General features: G+C 46.1%; 1 protein-coding gene across 11 annotated transcripts in view; it reads left to right on the top strand.

Moving 5' to 3' along the window:
* Nucleotides 1-14,702, top strand: part of LOC140391729 (disks large homolog 2-like) — a 1,606,854-nt gene that overhangs the window by 697,432 nt on the left and 894,720 nt on the right. For all 11 annotated transcript variants that reach the window (XM_072476520.1, XM_072476521.1, XM_072476522.1 and 8 more), the window contains one exon: nt 12,351-12,475. In XM_072476520.1, the coding sequence (XP_072332621.1) occupies nt 12,351-12,475 (125 nt within the window). The remainder of the gene's footprint in view (nt 1-12,350; nt 12,476-14,702) is intronic.

Genomic DNA, 14,702 nt, shown 5'->3' on the forward strand with positions numbered 1-14,702 from the left:
AAATTAAATTGCTTAATTATGCCTTTGAATTGATGCAATTAATTTTGTTATATCTGAATGACCTATACAGCTTTCAAAATATACATCTCTCTTTTCACAAAAAAGAATGATTTTCTATGCATTTGGATTAATTGTCCATACAGCAAGAGTGGAGGAATGGGTGGAACTTTTCAACAGTTTCAATTCATGGAATTCTTTTGACAAGTTAATATTGTAATGTGATTATGTTTACTTGTGTCACTGCATTTCCCCAATTTTAAAAATAAATAAATTTAGAGTCCCCAATTCTTTTTTTCCAATTAAGGGCCAATTTTAATCCACATCTTTGGGTTGTAGGGATTAGACCCACGCAGACACGGCGAGAATGTGTAAACTTTACACGCACAGTGACCTGGGGCCGGGATCAAACTTGGGTTCTCGGCGCCATGAGGCAGCAGGGCTAGCCACTGAGCCACTGTGAAGCCTTTCATTTCTCAAATGTTCAACAGCTATTGAATAATAAAACACTTCCTACATTAAACATCAACACATTGAAGTAGAACTGAATGAGTCCAACCCCTTTGTATTCTGTCTGCTGCTGTGCTATCTTCTTCTTCAGTGATCACTCACTCGCTAACGAATACGGTTGTCCACCTAAGAAACTCCGTGTTGCTGGTCATGGATTCTGTGGTTCCTTGCATGGCTGGTGAGCCGGACTGTAGAGCCACACATTTGACTGCACACTTGGGAGGTGTTTCTGATAAAAGTTTTCTGTCCATCTTGTAGAGGGTCTCCACTCCACTGAGAAGCTTGTTCTTAACAAGGTGAAGGGTTCTGGCGGGTGAGGGTGATGACACATCGCTGCTTGACTCCAGTCTTGACTTCAAACATTTTTGTCTTACTTCCGTCGGTGAGGGCTGTCACCGTCATCTTGTCGTGGAGGAGTCAGAGGATGTTGATGAATTTCTCTGGACAGCCGGCCTTTGACAGGGGCATAGCACTTCCCAATTGACTTGAGTCAAAAGCCTTGGTCAGGTCGATGAAGGCCATGTAGAGTGGTTAGACTGGGGAAGGCGGCACGCGAGAATTTCGGCAATGTTCTTCTCAGTGCTGGAGAGTAGAGAGATTCCTTGGTCGATTCCCACAGTCAGCTTTGTCTCCTATCTTGAAGATGTGGGGAGATGCTGGTGAGGGGGGGGGGGGGGGGGGGGGGGGGGGGGGCGGGGGGGGGGGGGGTGGCGGTGACAGATGTTCCATGGGGAACCACAACTCAGCAGGGTCTCGCCCAATGCTGACCTCCACCCTTGCCCTTTCTTCGTGCCCACCGACCACGTCCAGGGCCCTCTGTTCTGATGTGGTGAGGGACCGCAGGTCTGATGATCCTCCTCCAGTCTCCTCCTGCTCCCAGCAGTTCTGAGTGGCCTTCTCCTGTGGGGGGCAGAGGGGAAGGGTGGGGGACAAGGAAAATGCACAGTGTTAGTCAGTCCTACACATGCAGCCCAGGGGGTGGGCAGCTGGTGGCTTCAGACGCCTGGGCACGAGGCCGGTATGGGTGCCAGTATGAGGTGCAGGATGGGAGTTAGGCTGCCCTCCGGGTGGTGGGGTGGGGGTGGGGTGCCTTCTACGGGTGTTTGGGACGTAGGTTAGTGCTTGGGTCACAGTGCTGCCTACTCACCCTGGCTGCCTTGAGGAAGTCGTGCAGTTTTCTCTGGCACTGCTGGCCGGTCCGGACGGTGTTGGCCTCGGCGCTGATGAACTCTACCACCTGCATCCAGGCCCGTCAGACGGCCACGACGGCAAGCCACCTTCCCACCCCCTGGGAATATGTTCGTCCGCCTCTCCTCCACGGCATCTAGCAGGGTCTCCAGTTCCACATCGGTGAATCTTGGGGCTTCGCGTCTTGTTGCCATTTTGTTGGCTGGGATGGTGCGTGTGGGGAGTGAAGTGTGTATATGCGGCTGCAGCCTGTCAGCCTCCTGAGTGCCAATCCCGGAAATGTTAGGACCTTTATTCTTCCTGGACATTAGTGCACAGGGCACAGTTTCAAAGTTTTAGGATGACATAAAACTTGAAAATATTATATTCTTGTGGATATTGTTAAACTTCAAATGGACATAAACAGGTTGGTGAAATGGGTGGACAAGTGGCAGGTGAAATTTAAACCTGAAAAATGTGTAGTGCTTAATTTTGGTGGGTAGGGTGGGGAGATGATGTGTAATATAAAGGGTACAATTCTTTTTGTTTAAATTTTAGAGTTCCCAATTATTTTATTTTCCAATTAAGGCGCAATATAGCGTGGCCACTTTGCCTACCCTGCACATTGTTTGGGTTGGGGGAGCGAGGGGTGAGACCCACGCAGACACAGGGAGAATGCGCAAACTCCACATAGACAGTGACACGTGGCAGGGATCGAACCTGGGCCCTCAGCACCGTGAGGCAGCAGTGCTAACCACTGCACCACCATGCTGCCCTAATGGGTACTATTCTAAAGGGTGTGCAAGAGCAGCAGGACCTGGAGGATCTGTGCACAAATCATTGAAAGTGATAGAGTAGGTTGAGACAGCATTAAATAAAACATATGCGACCCTGGATTTTCCAAATTAAGGCATAGAATATAAAAGTAAGGAAGTTATGATAATAAAATCAACGTGCTAGAAAAGCTTTATGTTTTTATTTCAGATCTCTAGCATCCAAGTATTTTTATTTTATTTTACTAGTTATGATAAACCTGTAAAAAAACACTTCTATGGCTCCTTGCAAAGGGCTGGCTGGCTTTGTGGGGTCGCGCGGTGGGGTGGGGAGTCAGGAAGAGGAGCTGATTGGCAAACCGCAGTGAATGCATTTCTCCCGAAATACTTCGATTGGTTTCCTTGGTGTCTGCTGCTGGAAGACGGGGCTCTGCGCAGATGCCCCATCCCCTCTAATCTCCGCCCAGCACATTATACAGCACATGCGTGTCATGTGATCCTTTGCACGGTCTCGCATCGAGGTGCATGTACATGTATGTAAAAGCATTGGGTTTGCATTTACCATTTGTGTTTCAGATTTATGCCGTAAAGGTGTAAAGCTTTACTTCAAATTGGTGGGCATTTTTACTTTGAAATGAAAATACCCGACTTTACTGCCAAAATACTGACTTTTGGTATCTGGATTTCTGTTGGGAAAAGTTGACAGCTGAATGCCACTGATTAGCAATGATTCCAACAATGCAACACTGTCTTTGCATCACATTGGGTTATATTTAGAAGGAAGAAATCTATATTTATTTTCTCCTTGTGCCACTACACAGGAGATCCAGAAAATGTTATAATGTATTATTTACTAAATTACATACGCTCCAAATTGCACAGGAAATTAATTAATGAAAAATCACATATTCAACTGGATAATTTTCTCCCCCCTCCACCCCACCCCTGCCAATCAGGCCACCAAATACATATCATTGCTGTCACCAGAGCAGCTCTTCTCTTAGAAGCTTCAGGCTAGTGTTCCATTCTGCTTCAAAACTCCCATTCCTCTGCACAGTCTGTGCTCAGTTTCTCTTTGACCTCACTGCATGTGCAACTTCACTGCACCAACACACTGTCAGATATGCCCTGGTAAATAGGGCAGCCAGCTTCATGCTTCCTTCCCTGTTGTAAATCCAAGGTTCTGCCCTGGATTTTACCTCAATGGCATAACTTCTGTTTAACACCTTTGCTTCACTCATATTAACAGTGTTTTACATGATTCTGGGCAGAATTACTGCTTGGTTCCCGGGTTCAGAACTCCCAGGACCTAACATGTATTGCGGGGTTATATTTGGAGTCATGAAAGTATATGGGAGCCATACAGGGTAGGATGAAAATGGGAGGAAGTAAATGGGAGATGATAAAATGTTTCCATGGCTCATCATTAAGTACACTCAACCTGCTACTCCTGACTTTGAGTACTTCCATATCTCAGCTACTTCATGCCTTTATACAACAGTCCCCATGTGCTCCCATTACCCAAAGGTACCACCAAATACCAGCCTCCCAATGGTACTACACTTCTGATGTGAGTGTACCTGGCCTTCCCAACCTGCTGATGAGTTTTTCTTCCTCCTCCCACTGATATTTCCTTGTCATCCCAAGTGCTTCCACTCTCCATGCATCAAGAAAATCTGAAACTTAGGTGCTTAGTCTCCTGCCTGACTTTCTTTTAAAACCACACAATGCCCTCAGACACTGCCATTTTAAAAAAAAAAATATTAAAGAAATGAGCTTTGTTGACTCGGCCAGCATTTATTGCCCATCCATAATTGCCTTTGAGAAGGTGATGTTGAGCTACCTTCTTGAGCTGCTGCAGTCCATGTGGTGTTGGTACATCCACATTGCTTTTAGGTAGGGAGTTCCAGGATTTTGACCCAATGACAGTGAAGGAATGTTTACAAGTCAGGATGGTGAGTGCTTGGTGTTCCCATTTATCTGCTGCCCATGTCCTTCTAGATTAAAATGGTCATTGGTTTGGAAGGAGCTGTCTAAGGAGCCTTGGTGAGTTCCTGCAGTGCATCATGTAAATGGTATACACTGCTGCTACTGCACGTGGTGGAGAATGTGAATGTTTGAGGATGGGGTGCCGATCAAGCGGATTGCTTTGTCCTAGATGGTGTCAAGCCTTTTGACTGTTGTTGAAGCTGCACTCATCCAAGCAAAGGAAGAATATTTCATTACACTATTGATACGGTGGACAGGCTTTCCAGTCCATAACTATGTCTACCTGCGTGTTGGAATACTTCTTGATTCTGGAAACTACCCCTGCCGAGTGGCTGTTAGATCCCATATTGCTATTTATCTGGAGCTAGAAATCCTATATCTTAGTACGGGAATATAAGTAAAACATACGGATATTGTGCGACATACAAAAAGAAAAAGGAGATATCAGAAAACAAAAGAATAAAGAGATAACAGAAAGAAAAGACCTTCAGAAAAAGGGAGAGTTAGGATTCATAGTTAGAGATGATCAGAAATGCAGAGTCCACGGAGGTAAAATTTGTGGAAGTCACAGAGATGGAAAAAATAGTGGGAAAAAGACATACTGGAGTGGGAAAGAAGCAGAGACCTCTGCAAGAAGAGAAACATTTTAATAACAACGCACTTACACAAGTGAAAATATATAACCTTAAACTTTCACAGCTGTTGTTGTTACTTTCCCAAATGTAGTTAAGATAGCAACTGAAATTTTGCATAGTCAAGGAAAAACTGGAAATAATAATATATTTATATTCATTATCTCCTAGCCCGAAAGGGATTGTTCTAAAAAGGGAACACCAGTCACCTTGTGGTACAGAGTACAGTATGAAGAAAAAAACAACATACTTTATCAATTTAAGTGCCTTGAATCTAAGACTGAGAGATGAACTTGACTAGCCCCCCAAAAGAAGCAGGAGGATCTGTAATGCAAACAGCACAGGATTTGAATGATTGCTGCTTGCAGCTCGTGCCAACCGTGCTAACTGAAGAAGGATAGATGTGCCTGCACATTCTAACCCCTGTAGACAAACGCATCAGTAAGGCCCTAAAATCATAACTTGCTAGCAGAACGTAAAGCAAGACTGCACTACCTGAAACTCAACTGCACCTTGGAAGTGTGAGAAAAGAGGTGCACTGTTGTTGGAAAGGTTTTGGAAGTGCTGCAGGAAGTGTATCTGATCTGGAATAGTGAAAAATGGCACAACGTAAAAGAGTGCTGGCTCCAAGGTCTTCCAACACTACATTTGGTCGGGAAGTGGCAAGGAGGAAGCATGTCCTCTATCCTGGAAGACCTTCAGATACAAATCAAAAGATGTTGGGCTGGATTCCCCATCTCGCCAGATAGCCGGTGGGGTTTCCCATTGTGGGCAGCCCAATGCCTTCGGGAAATCCCCGGGCTGCTGGTGCAACGGAGAATCCCAACAGTGGAGTTTAACATCGACAGTCTATTTCTGAGAACCTGGTTGTAGTGCCGCAAGAAGTTAATGATCTCAGACAAGTGGTGAAGGTCAATGAATGCATTTTCAAATGCCATATTCCACCAACTTTCTTCAGACACTGTTCAAATCACCCATTCCATCACTCAGCTACCAATAATCCCTATCAATCAGCATTCATACTTAACACTCATAGCCTCATTTCATCTTCACACACTTGGCAATGTTGCGAGCCTCAACCCACATTTCATAGCTTGCACAAACTGCCAGCTATTCAAATGTGGCACACATATCAGCATTGCACCATTCCTATGGCAGGTGCTAACTAGAGAGTGATTAGTGTGTCTACATATCCTAACCCCTGTGGACAAGACTGTGCTAGCCATTATTGAAATGCCCATTACTGAGGCCATTACTAACAATAGTTCTGAAGCCATTGAAAATGACAGCAACCTCATGCCTAATCCTCCTCCCAGACTCTACTTCGCCTTCATCTCACACTTTCTTCTGACTTATAAGTTGCAGATCGTATAAATATGCAACTCTTAATTTCCAACCTCTTTCCATACCAACTTTGAGATTTTTTTCTTCCAGCGATCTAAGAAGCCTAACCAGGCTAGGATGTTGAGGAGCACTATGAGCATGATAAAGTCGACACCAGCTCAGATGCTGACACTGTGCATATCTTAGAGGCAGGATCTATGCCTAGTGAGACACCAGACAGAACATATTGTAGCCAAGGCAGGTAAAAAGGACAGTGCAAGTGCCAGCTCGCTATATAACAAGGGCAGAAGACTTAGATGAGCACTTCTGGGCAATCTAGAGCAACATGCTGATATTTGTACATAACAAAATACTTCTGAATAGCCCCCCAAATACCCCCCAATAGTTGCAGTTGAACACGTGGCTGCAGGAATGGTGTAGGAGGGAGGGCTTCAGATATTTGGATAATTGGAGCGCATTCTGGGGAAGGTGGGACCTGTACAAGCAGGACGGGTTGCATCTGAACCAGAGGGGCACCAATATCCTGGGAGGGAGGTTTTCTAGTACTCGTCGGGAGGGTTTAAACTAATTTGGCAGGGGAATGGGAACCGGATTTGTAGTCCAGCAACTAAGGTAGCCGATATTCAAGACGCCAAAGCGTGTAGTGAGGCAGTGGGGAAGAGAACACTGACAAAGGAGAGTACTTGCAGGCACGGAGGTGGGTTGAAATGTGTATACTTCAACGCAAGAAGCATCAGGAATAAGGTGGGTGAACTTAAGGCATGGATCGGTACTTGGGACTACGATGTGGTGGCCATCACGGAAACATGGATAGAAGAGGGGCAGAAATGGTTGTTGGAGGTCCCTGGTTATAGATGTTTCAATAAGATTAGGGAGGGTGGTAAAAGAGGTGGGGGGGGGGGTGGCATTGTTAATTAGAGATTGTATAACAGCTGCAGAAAGGCAGTTCGAGGAGTATCTGCCTACTGAGGTAGTATGGGTTGAAGTCAGAAATAGGAAAGGAGCAGTCAGTTTGTTGGGAGTTTTCTATAGGCCCCCAAATAGTAGCAGAGATGTGGAGGAACAGATTGGGAAACAGATTTTGGAAAGGTGCAGAAGTCACAGGGAGTTGTCATGGGTGACTTCAACTTCCCAAACATTGAGTGGAAACCCTTTAGATCAAATAGTTTGGATGGGGTGGTGTTTGTGCAGTGTGCCCAGGAAGCTTTTCTAACACAGTATGTAGATTGTCCGCCAGAGGGGAGGCCATATTGGATTTGGTACTTGGTAATAAACCAGGGCAAGTGATAGATTTGTTAGTGGGGGAGCATTTTGGAGCTAGTGACCACAATTCAGTGACTTTCACTTTTGTAATGGAGAGGGATAGGTGTGTGCAACAGGGCAAGCTTTACAATTGGGGGAAGGGTAAATACAATGTTGTCAGACAAGAATTGAAGTGCACAAGTTGGGAACATAGGCTGTCAGGGAAGGACACAAATGAAAAATGGAACTTGTTCAAGGAACAGGTGCAACGTGTCCTTGATATGTATGTCCCTGTCAGGCAGGGAAGAAATGGTCGAGTGAGGGAACCATGGTTGACAAGAGAGGTTGAATGTCTTGTTAAGAGGAAGAAGGAGACTTCTGTGAGGCTGAGGAAACAAGTTTCAGACAGGGCGCTGGAGGGATACAAGATAGCCAGGAGGGAACTGAAGAGAGGGATTAGGAGAGCTAAGAGAGGGCATGGAAAATCTTTGGTGGGTAGGATCAAGGAAAACCCCAAGGCCTTTTACACATATGTGAGAAATATGAGAATGACTAGAGCGAGGGTAGGTCCGATCAAGGACAGTAGCGGGAGATTGTGTATCGAGTCTGAAGAGATAGGAGAGGTCTTGAACGAGTACTTTTCTTCAGTATTTACAAATGAGAGGGGCCATATTGTTGGAGAGGACAGTGTGAAACAGACTGGTAAGCTCGAGTAAATACTTGTTTGGAAGAAAGATGTGTTGGGCATTTTGAAAAACTTGAGGATAGATAAGTCCCCTGGGCCTGACGGGATATATCCAAGGATTCTATGGGAAGCAAGAGATGAAATTGCAGAGCCGTTGGCAATGATCTTTTCGTCCTCACTGTCAACAGGGGTGGTACCAGGGGATTGGAGAGTGAATGTCGTGCCCCTGTTAAAAAATGGGAATACGGATAACCTTGGGAATTACAGGCCAGTTAGTCTTACTTCGGTGGCAGGCAAAGTAATGGAAAGGGTACTGAAGGATAGGATTTCTGAGCATCTGGAAAGACACTGCTTGATTAGGGATAGTCAGCACGGATTTGTGAGGAGTAGGTCTTGCCTTACAAGTCTTATTGAATTCTTTGAGGAGGTGACCAAGCATGTGGATGAAGGTAAAGCAGTGGATGTAGTGTACATGGATTTTAGTAAGGCATTTGATAAGGTTCCCCATGGTAGGCTAATGCAGAAAGTAAGGAGGCATGGGATAGTGGGAAATTTGGCCAGTTGGATAACGAACTGGCTAACCTATAGAAGTCAGAGAGTGGTGGTGGATGGCAAATATTGGATCCCAGTTACCAGTGGCGTACCGCAGGAATCAGTTCTGGGTCCTCTGCTGTTTGTGATTTTCATTAATGACTTGGATGAGTGAGTTGAAGGGTGGGTCAGTAAATTTGCAGCCGATACGAAGATTGGTGGAGTTGTGGATCATGAGGAGGGCTGTTCTTGGCTGCAAAGAGACATCGATAGGATGCAGAGCTGGGCTGAGAAGTGGCAGATGGAGTTTAACCCTGAAAAGTGTGAGGTTGTCCATTTTGGAAGGACAAACATGAATGTGGAATACAGGGTTAATGGTAGGGTTCTTGGCAATGTGGAGGAGCAGAGAGATCTTGGGGGCTATGTTCATACATCTTTGAAAGTTGCCACTCAAGTGGATAGAGCTGTGAAGAAGGCCTATGGTGTGCTAGCGTTTATTAACAGAGGGATTGAATTTAAGAGCCGTGAGGTGATGATGCAGCTGTACAAAACTGTGGTAAGGCCACATTTGGAGTACTGTGTGCAGTTCTGGTCGCCTCAGTTTAGGAAGGATGTGGAAGCTTTGGAAAAGGTGCAAAGGAGATTTACCAGGATTTTGCCTGGAATGGAGAGTAGGTCTTACGAGGAAAGGTTGAGGGTGTTAGGACTTTTCTCATTAGAACGGAGAAGGATGAGGGGTGACTTGACAGAGGTTTATAAGATGATCAGGGGAATAGATAGAGTAGACGGTCAGAGACTTTTTCCCCGGGTGGAACAAACCATTACAAGGGGACATAAATTTAAGGTGAAAGGTGGAAGATATAGGAGAGATATCAGAGGTAGGTTCTTTACCCAGAGAGTAGTGGGGGCATGGAATGCACTGCCTGTGGAAGTAGTTGAGTCGGAAACATTAGGGACCTTCAAGCAGCTATTGGATAGGTACATGGATTATGGTAGAATGATACAGTGTACATTAATTTGTTCTTGAGGGCAGCACGGTAGCATTGTGGATAGCACAATTTCTTCACAGCTCCAGGGTCCCAGGTTCGATTCCGGTTTGGGTCACTGTCTGTGCGGAGTCTGCACATCCTCCCCGTGTGTGCGTGGGTTTCCTCCGGGTGCTCCGGTTTCCTCCCACATTCCAAGGATGTGCAGGTTAGGTGGATTGGCCATGATAAATTGCCCTTAGTGTCCAGAATTGCCCTTAGTGTTGGGTGGGGTTACTGGGTTATGGGGATAGGGTGGAGATGTTGACCTTGGGTAGGGTGCTCTTTCCAAGAGCCGGTGCAGACTCGATGGGCCGAATGGCCTCCTTCTGCACTGTAAATTCTATGATAATCTATGATTAATCTAGGACAAAGGTTCGGCACAACATCGTGGGCCGAAGGGCCTGTTCTGTGCTGTATTTTTCTATGTTCTGTGGTCTATGTTCTATGAATAAATTGGGAAACCAAGCAGAAGGTCTGTGGTCGATGTAAAGAAGAATGTAACAGCCCAACATCAACTTAGCACATGGTCTTTCAGAGCTTTAGGCCCATCCTTTCCAATGTGGAAGTGGTAGCCAACTCTGTTGACACACCTGTGGAAGTAACCATAATGCAATCCATGTCTAATGGCAAATGTCACAACTTCAAGTGTAGCACAAGCAGTTTCCACTAAAATCTGAATGTTTCAGTTGAAGCTCAAGCTGTTATTCAAGGTCAGATTACCTCCATGAGAGCTCAGACTGCTGCCATTATTATTGTGGCTTAGTATACAAAGGGATTTTGCAGAGTGTCATAGCAAGGTGTCCTCCAAAATCTTGTCAGAATGCAGAGTCAGCGTACTGGAGAAATGGCAATGAATCCTTGGAGAACCTGCTGTTCTCTCTCAGGATGACAGCATTTTCCTTCCCAGTCTTCTGAAGAGGCATATCCAGTGTCTTGACTGGTCTGGGTGCCCTCTGATATGGCCCATCAAACTTAGGGAGCTGGAGTAATGTGAAGGCCATAAGCTTGTGGCATCCTCAAAGGCGGAGGATGATGAAGAAATTGAGCACCCAGAGCAAGCATTCCATGCTGAGGCATTGCTGAGGAATCAGCAGATAGATGTCCATGGGAATGAACATCCTAATCTGTGCCACATTCATCTGAGAAGGACATTTCCTGCATTCTGGAGTTTCCATCCTGCCTCCTTTCACAGAAAGAACATCAGTCCTTCACCAACAAAAACAGAAAATACTGGACAATCTCAGCAGGTCTGACAGCATCTGTAGAGAGAAAAGGGAGCTAACATTTTGAGTCTGAATGACTCTTTGTCTTTGACAGTCATCCAGACTCAACGTTAGCTTCCTTCTCTCTCCACAGATGCTGTTAGACCTGCTGAGATTGTCCAGCATTTTCTGTTTTTGTTTCAGATTCCAGCATCCGCATTAATTTGCTTTTATAGTCCTTCACCAACAACAGTTCTCCCCATCATGCCAACAACATAGTCATCACACATCCAAGTTCTAGACTTGGCTCTTCTATCGCAGATTGCACGGTACTTTTCCTCATGTGTTTGAATGAACTACATCATTAGTATGATCAACATAAGGTCCTTCATTCAATTGCAATGCAGAGCAAACCATGAAGCCAAGTGGGACCCCCTCCCCCCACCTACATTTGCATATGCTGTGTCATGGGAACTGCTCTTGACTGCCGTCCTCTGGGTTGAGGTAACCATGGGAGCTCCCCACTTACTGTAAAAACCTACATCTATCCAGGGGCAGTCTCAGTCTTGGGCCCAGGAAACCAAATGGATGTCTCAATCCGAGAATGTTTCCAAATTGCTTTTTAGATTGTTTATTTATTTCAAATAAGCTTCAGGTACATCAACACTAAAAACTGATCTAATCGGTTTTAAGGGCAACGCCTTATTCACCAAATGACAGTGGAGAAACTGTACTGTACTTTTTGCTAATACAGTTCCCACCATTTACACACCCCTTGTATGGCAGCTGCCTTTACGAAACAAATGGTACTAGTCATTTTTCATCAACAAATGCAGTCATTACATTGTCTGCTTGAAAACCTTGAGGTTGTTTGGCAGATAGACACAGACCAAAGACTATTAGAGAGTGTAATCTCCTTGCGGAGTACGCCCCCCACCCTCCCACTAGGGGCGGGGTATCTCATTATACAATAAATAAAGGTCGGCCAGTAAGGCACCGACCAAGGTGGAAACCTGGTAGGGACCTACCAGATAGTGTACATATCATTTGTGTAATTAAACTTTGTTTCCCATTTTACTCGGTGTGGATCCCGTGTCCTTATTAAAGAGGGCTTTTGTAATAAATCGGCCTTGCAGATTTCATAACATGTTCACTTTGGAAAATGTAACCTTGTTATTGATAGATTTTAACCTCTGAGTTTTGTCAATAAAAGTAATTACATTGCGTTCTACCATTTCCTTGTCTGACAGGGTAGCTCTGGCCTGGGGTTCAGTATAGCCGGAGGCACAGATAATCCTCATATTGGAGATGATCCTGGAATATTTATTACTAAAATTATCCCTGGTGGAGCAGCAGCTGAAGATGGACGGCTCAGGTACTGTATTTGGATGATTGTTTTATTGTTTTTTTAACAATACTTTATTAAGGTATTTGAACATTTTTATAATAGTAACATAAACAATGACATCAACATAGTAAAATAAACATTTCCTCCCCCCCAGCCCAATCTTCATGCATCTCAACCATACAACAACAATCCACACCCACCGCCCCTTTGGAATACTGCATCTGCTGACATTTTAATTTTCCCCAAGAAAGTAAACGAATGGCTGCCACCTCCAGGTGAACCCTAACCATTGACCCTCTTAAGGCAAACTTTATTTTCTTGAGACTGAGAAACCCAGCCATGTCACTAAACCAGGTCTCTGCACTCGGGGGCTTCGTGTCCCTCCACATTAACAAGATCCGTCTCCGGGCTACCAGGGAAGCAAAGGCCAAGACGTCGGCCTCTTTTGCCCCCTGAACTCCCGGATCTTCCGACACGCCAAAGACCGTTACCTCCGGTCTCGGCACCACCCATGTTTTTAGTACCGTGGACATTGCCTTAGCAAAATCCTGCCAAAACCCTCTAAGCTTCGGGCATGCCCTAAACATGTGGACATGATTTGCTGGGCTTCCCGCGCACCTTGCACATCTATCCTCTACCCCGAAAAACATACTTATCCTAGCCGCTGTCATGTGTGCCCGGTGGACTACCTTAAATTGTATCAGGGTAAGCCTAGCACATGATGAGGAGGTATTAACCCTGCTTAGGGCATCCGCCCATAACCCCGCCACTATCTCTCCTCCTAGCTCGTCCTCCCACGTGCCCGTAAGCTCCTCCACCGGAGTATCCTCCGCCTCCGAAAGCTCCTGGTAAATATCCGATACCATCCCCTCTCCCATCCAGGTACTGGAAACTACTCTATCCTGTATCTCCTGTGGCGGCAACAGCGGAAAGGCCGGCACCTGTTTTCTCAGGAAGACTCGCACCTGCAAATACCTAAAACCATTCCCTGCTGGCAATTTAAATTTATCCTCCAAAGCTTTCAAGCTGGGGAAGCTCCCGTCTATAAATAGATCCCCCATCCTCCTAATTCCTGCCCTCTGCCAACTCCGGAACCCACCATCTAGCCTACCCGGTACAAACCTGTGGTTGTTATAAATCGGGGTCCAAATCGATGCTCCCTCCACTCTCTTATATCTCCTCCATTGCCTCCAGATCCTCAGAGCCGCCACTACCGCCGGACTTGTGGAGTATCGGGCTGGCGAGAACGGCAGAGGTGCCGTTACCAATGCTCCCAGACTGGTGTCTTTACATGACGCCGCCTCCATCCGCTCCCATGCCAACCCTCCCCCACTACCCACTTCCTAATCATGGCTATATTAGCCATCCAGCAGTAATTGCAGAAGTTTGGCAGCGCCAACCCCCCCTCCCCCCGACTGCGCTCCAGCAACACTTTCTTCACTCGCGGGGTTTTACTCGCCCACAATAATCTTATTCACCCGCTTGAAAAAAGCCTTACGGGTGAAGATGGGGAGGCACTGAAAGACAAACAGAAATCTAGGGAGGACCATCATTATCACGGTCTGTACCCTCCCCGCCAATGATAACGGGAGCATGACCCATCTCTTAAAGTCCCCTTCCATTTGTTCTACTAACCGGGATAGGTTTAACTTGTGTAGTACCTCCCATTTCCGGGCCACCTGGATTCCCAGATATCGAAAGCTCTTTCCTAACTTTCTAAGCGGCAGCTCTCCCAGTCTCTTCTCCTGTCCTCTTGCCTGGATCACAAACATTTCGCTTTTCCCCATGTTCAATTTATACCCTGAAAAATTGCCAAATTCTCCCAAGGTTCGCATTACTTCCCCCATCCCCTCCAACGGGTCCGAAATGTACAAGAGTAGGTCATCTGCGTAGAGCGAGACCCGGTGCTCCATGCCCCCCGCAAACCAGCCCTTTCCAGTTCCTAGAGGCTCTTCATGCCATGGTCAATGGCTCTATGGCCAGAGCAAACAGTAACGGGGAGAGGGGGCACCCTTGCCTCGTCCCTCGGTGTAGTTCAAAATACCCCAACCTCTGCCGGGTTGTACGCACACTCGCTACTGGTGCCTCATAGAGCAACCGCACCCAGTCAATAAAGCCCTCACCAAACCCAAACCTTCCCACAGGTAATTCCACTCCACCCGATCAAAAGCTTTCTCCGCATCCACCGCTACCACCACCTCCGCCTCCTCTCCTTCTGAGGGCATCATAATAACATTCAGAAGCCTTCGAACAT

The sequence above is a fragment of the Scyliorhinus torazame genome, chromosome 15 (assembly GCF_047496885.1).
Source record: "Scyliorhinus torazame isolate Kashiwa2021f chromosome 15, sScyTor2.1, whole genome shotgun sequence".
Taxonomy (NCBI): domain Eukaryota; kingdom Metazoa; phylum Chordata; class Chondrichthyes; order Carcharhiniformes; family Scyliorhinidae; genus Scyliorhinus; species Scyliorhinus torazame.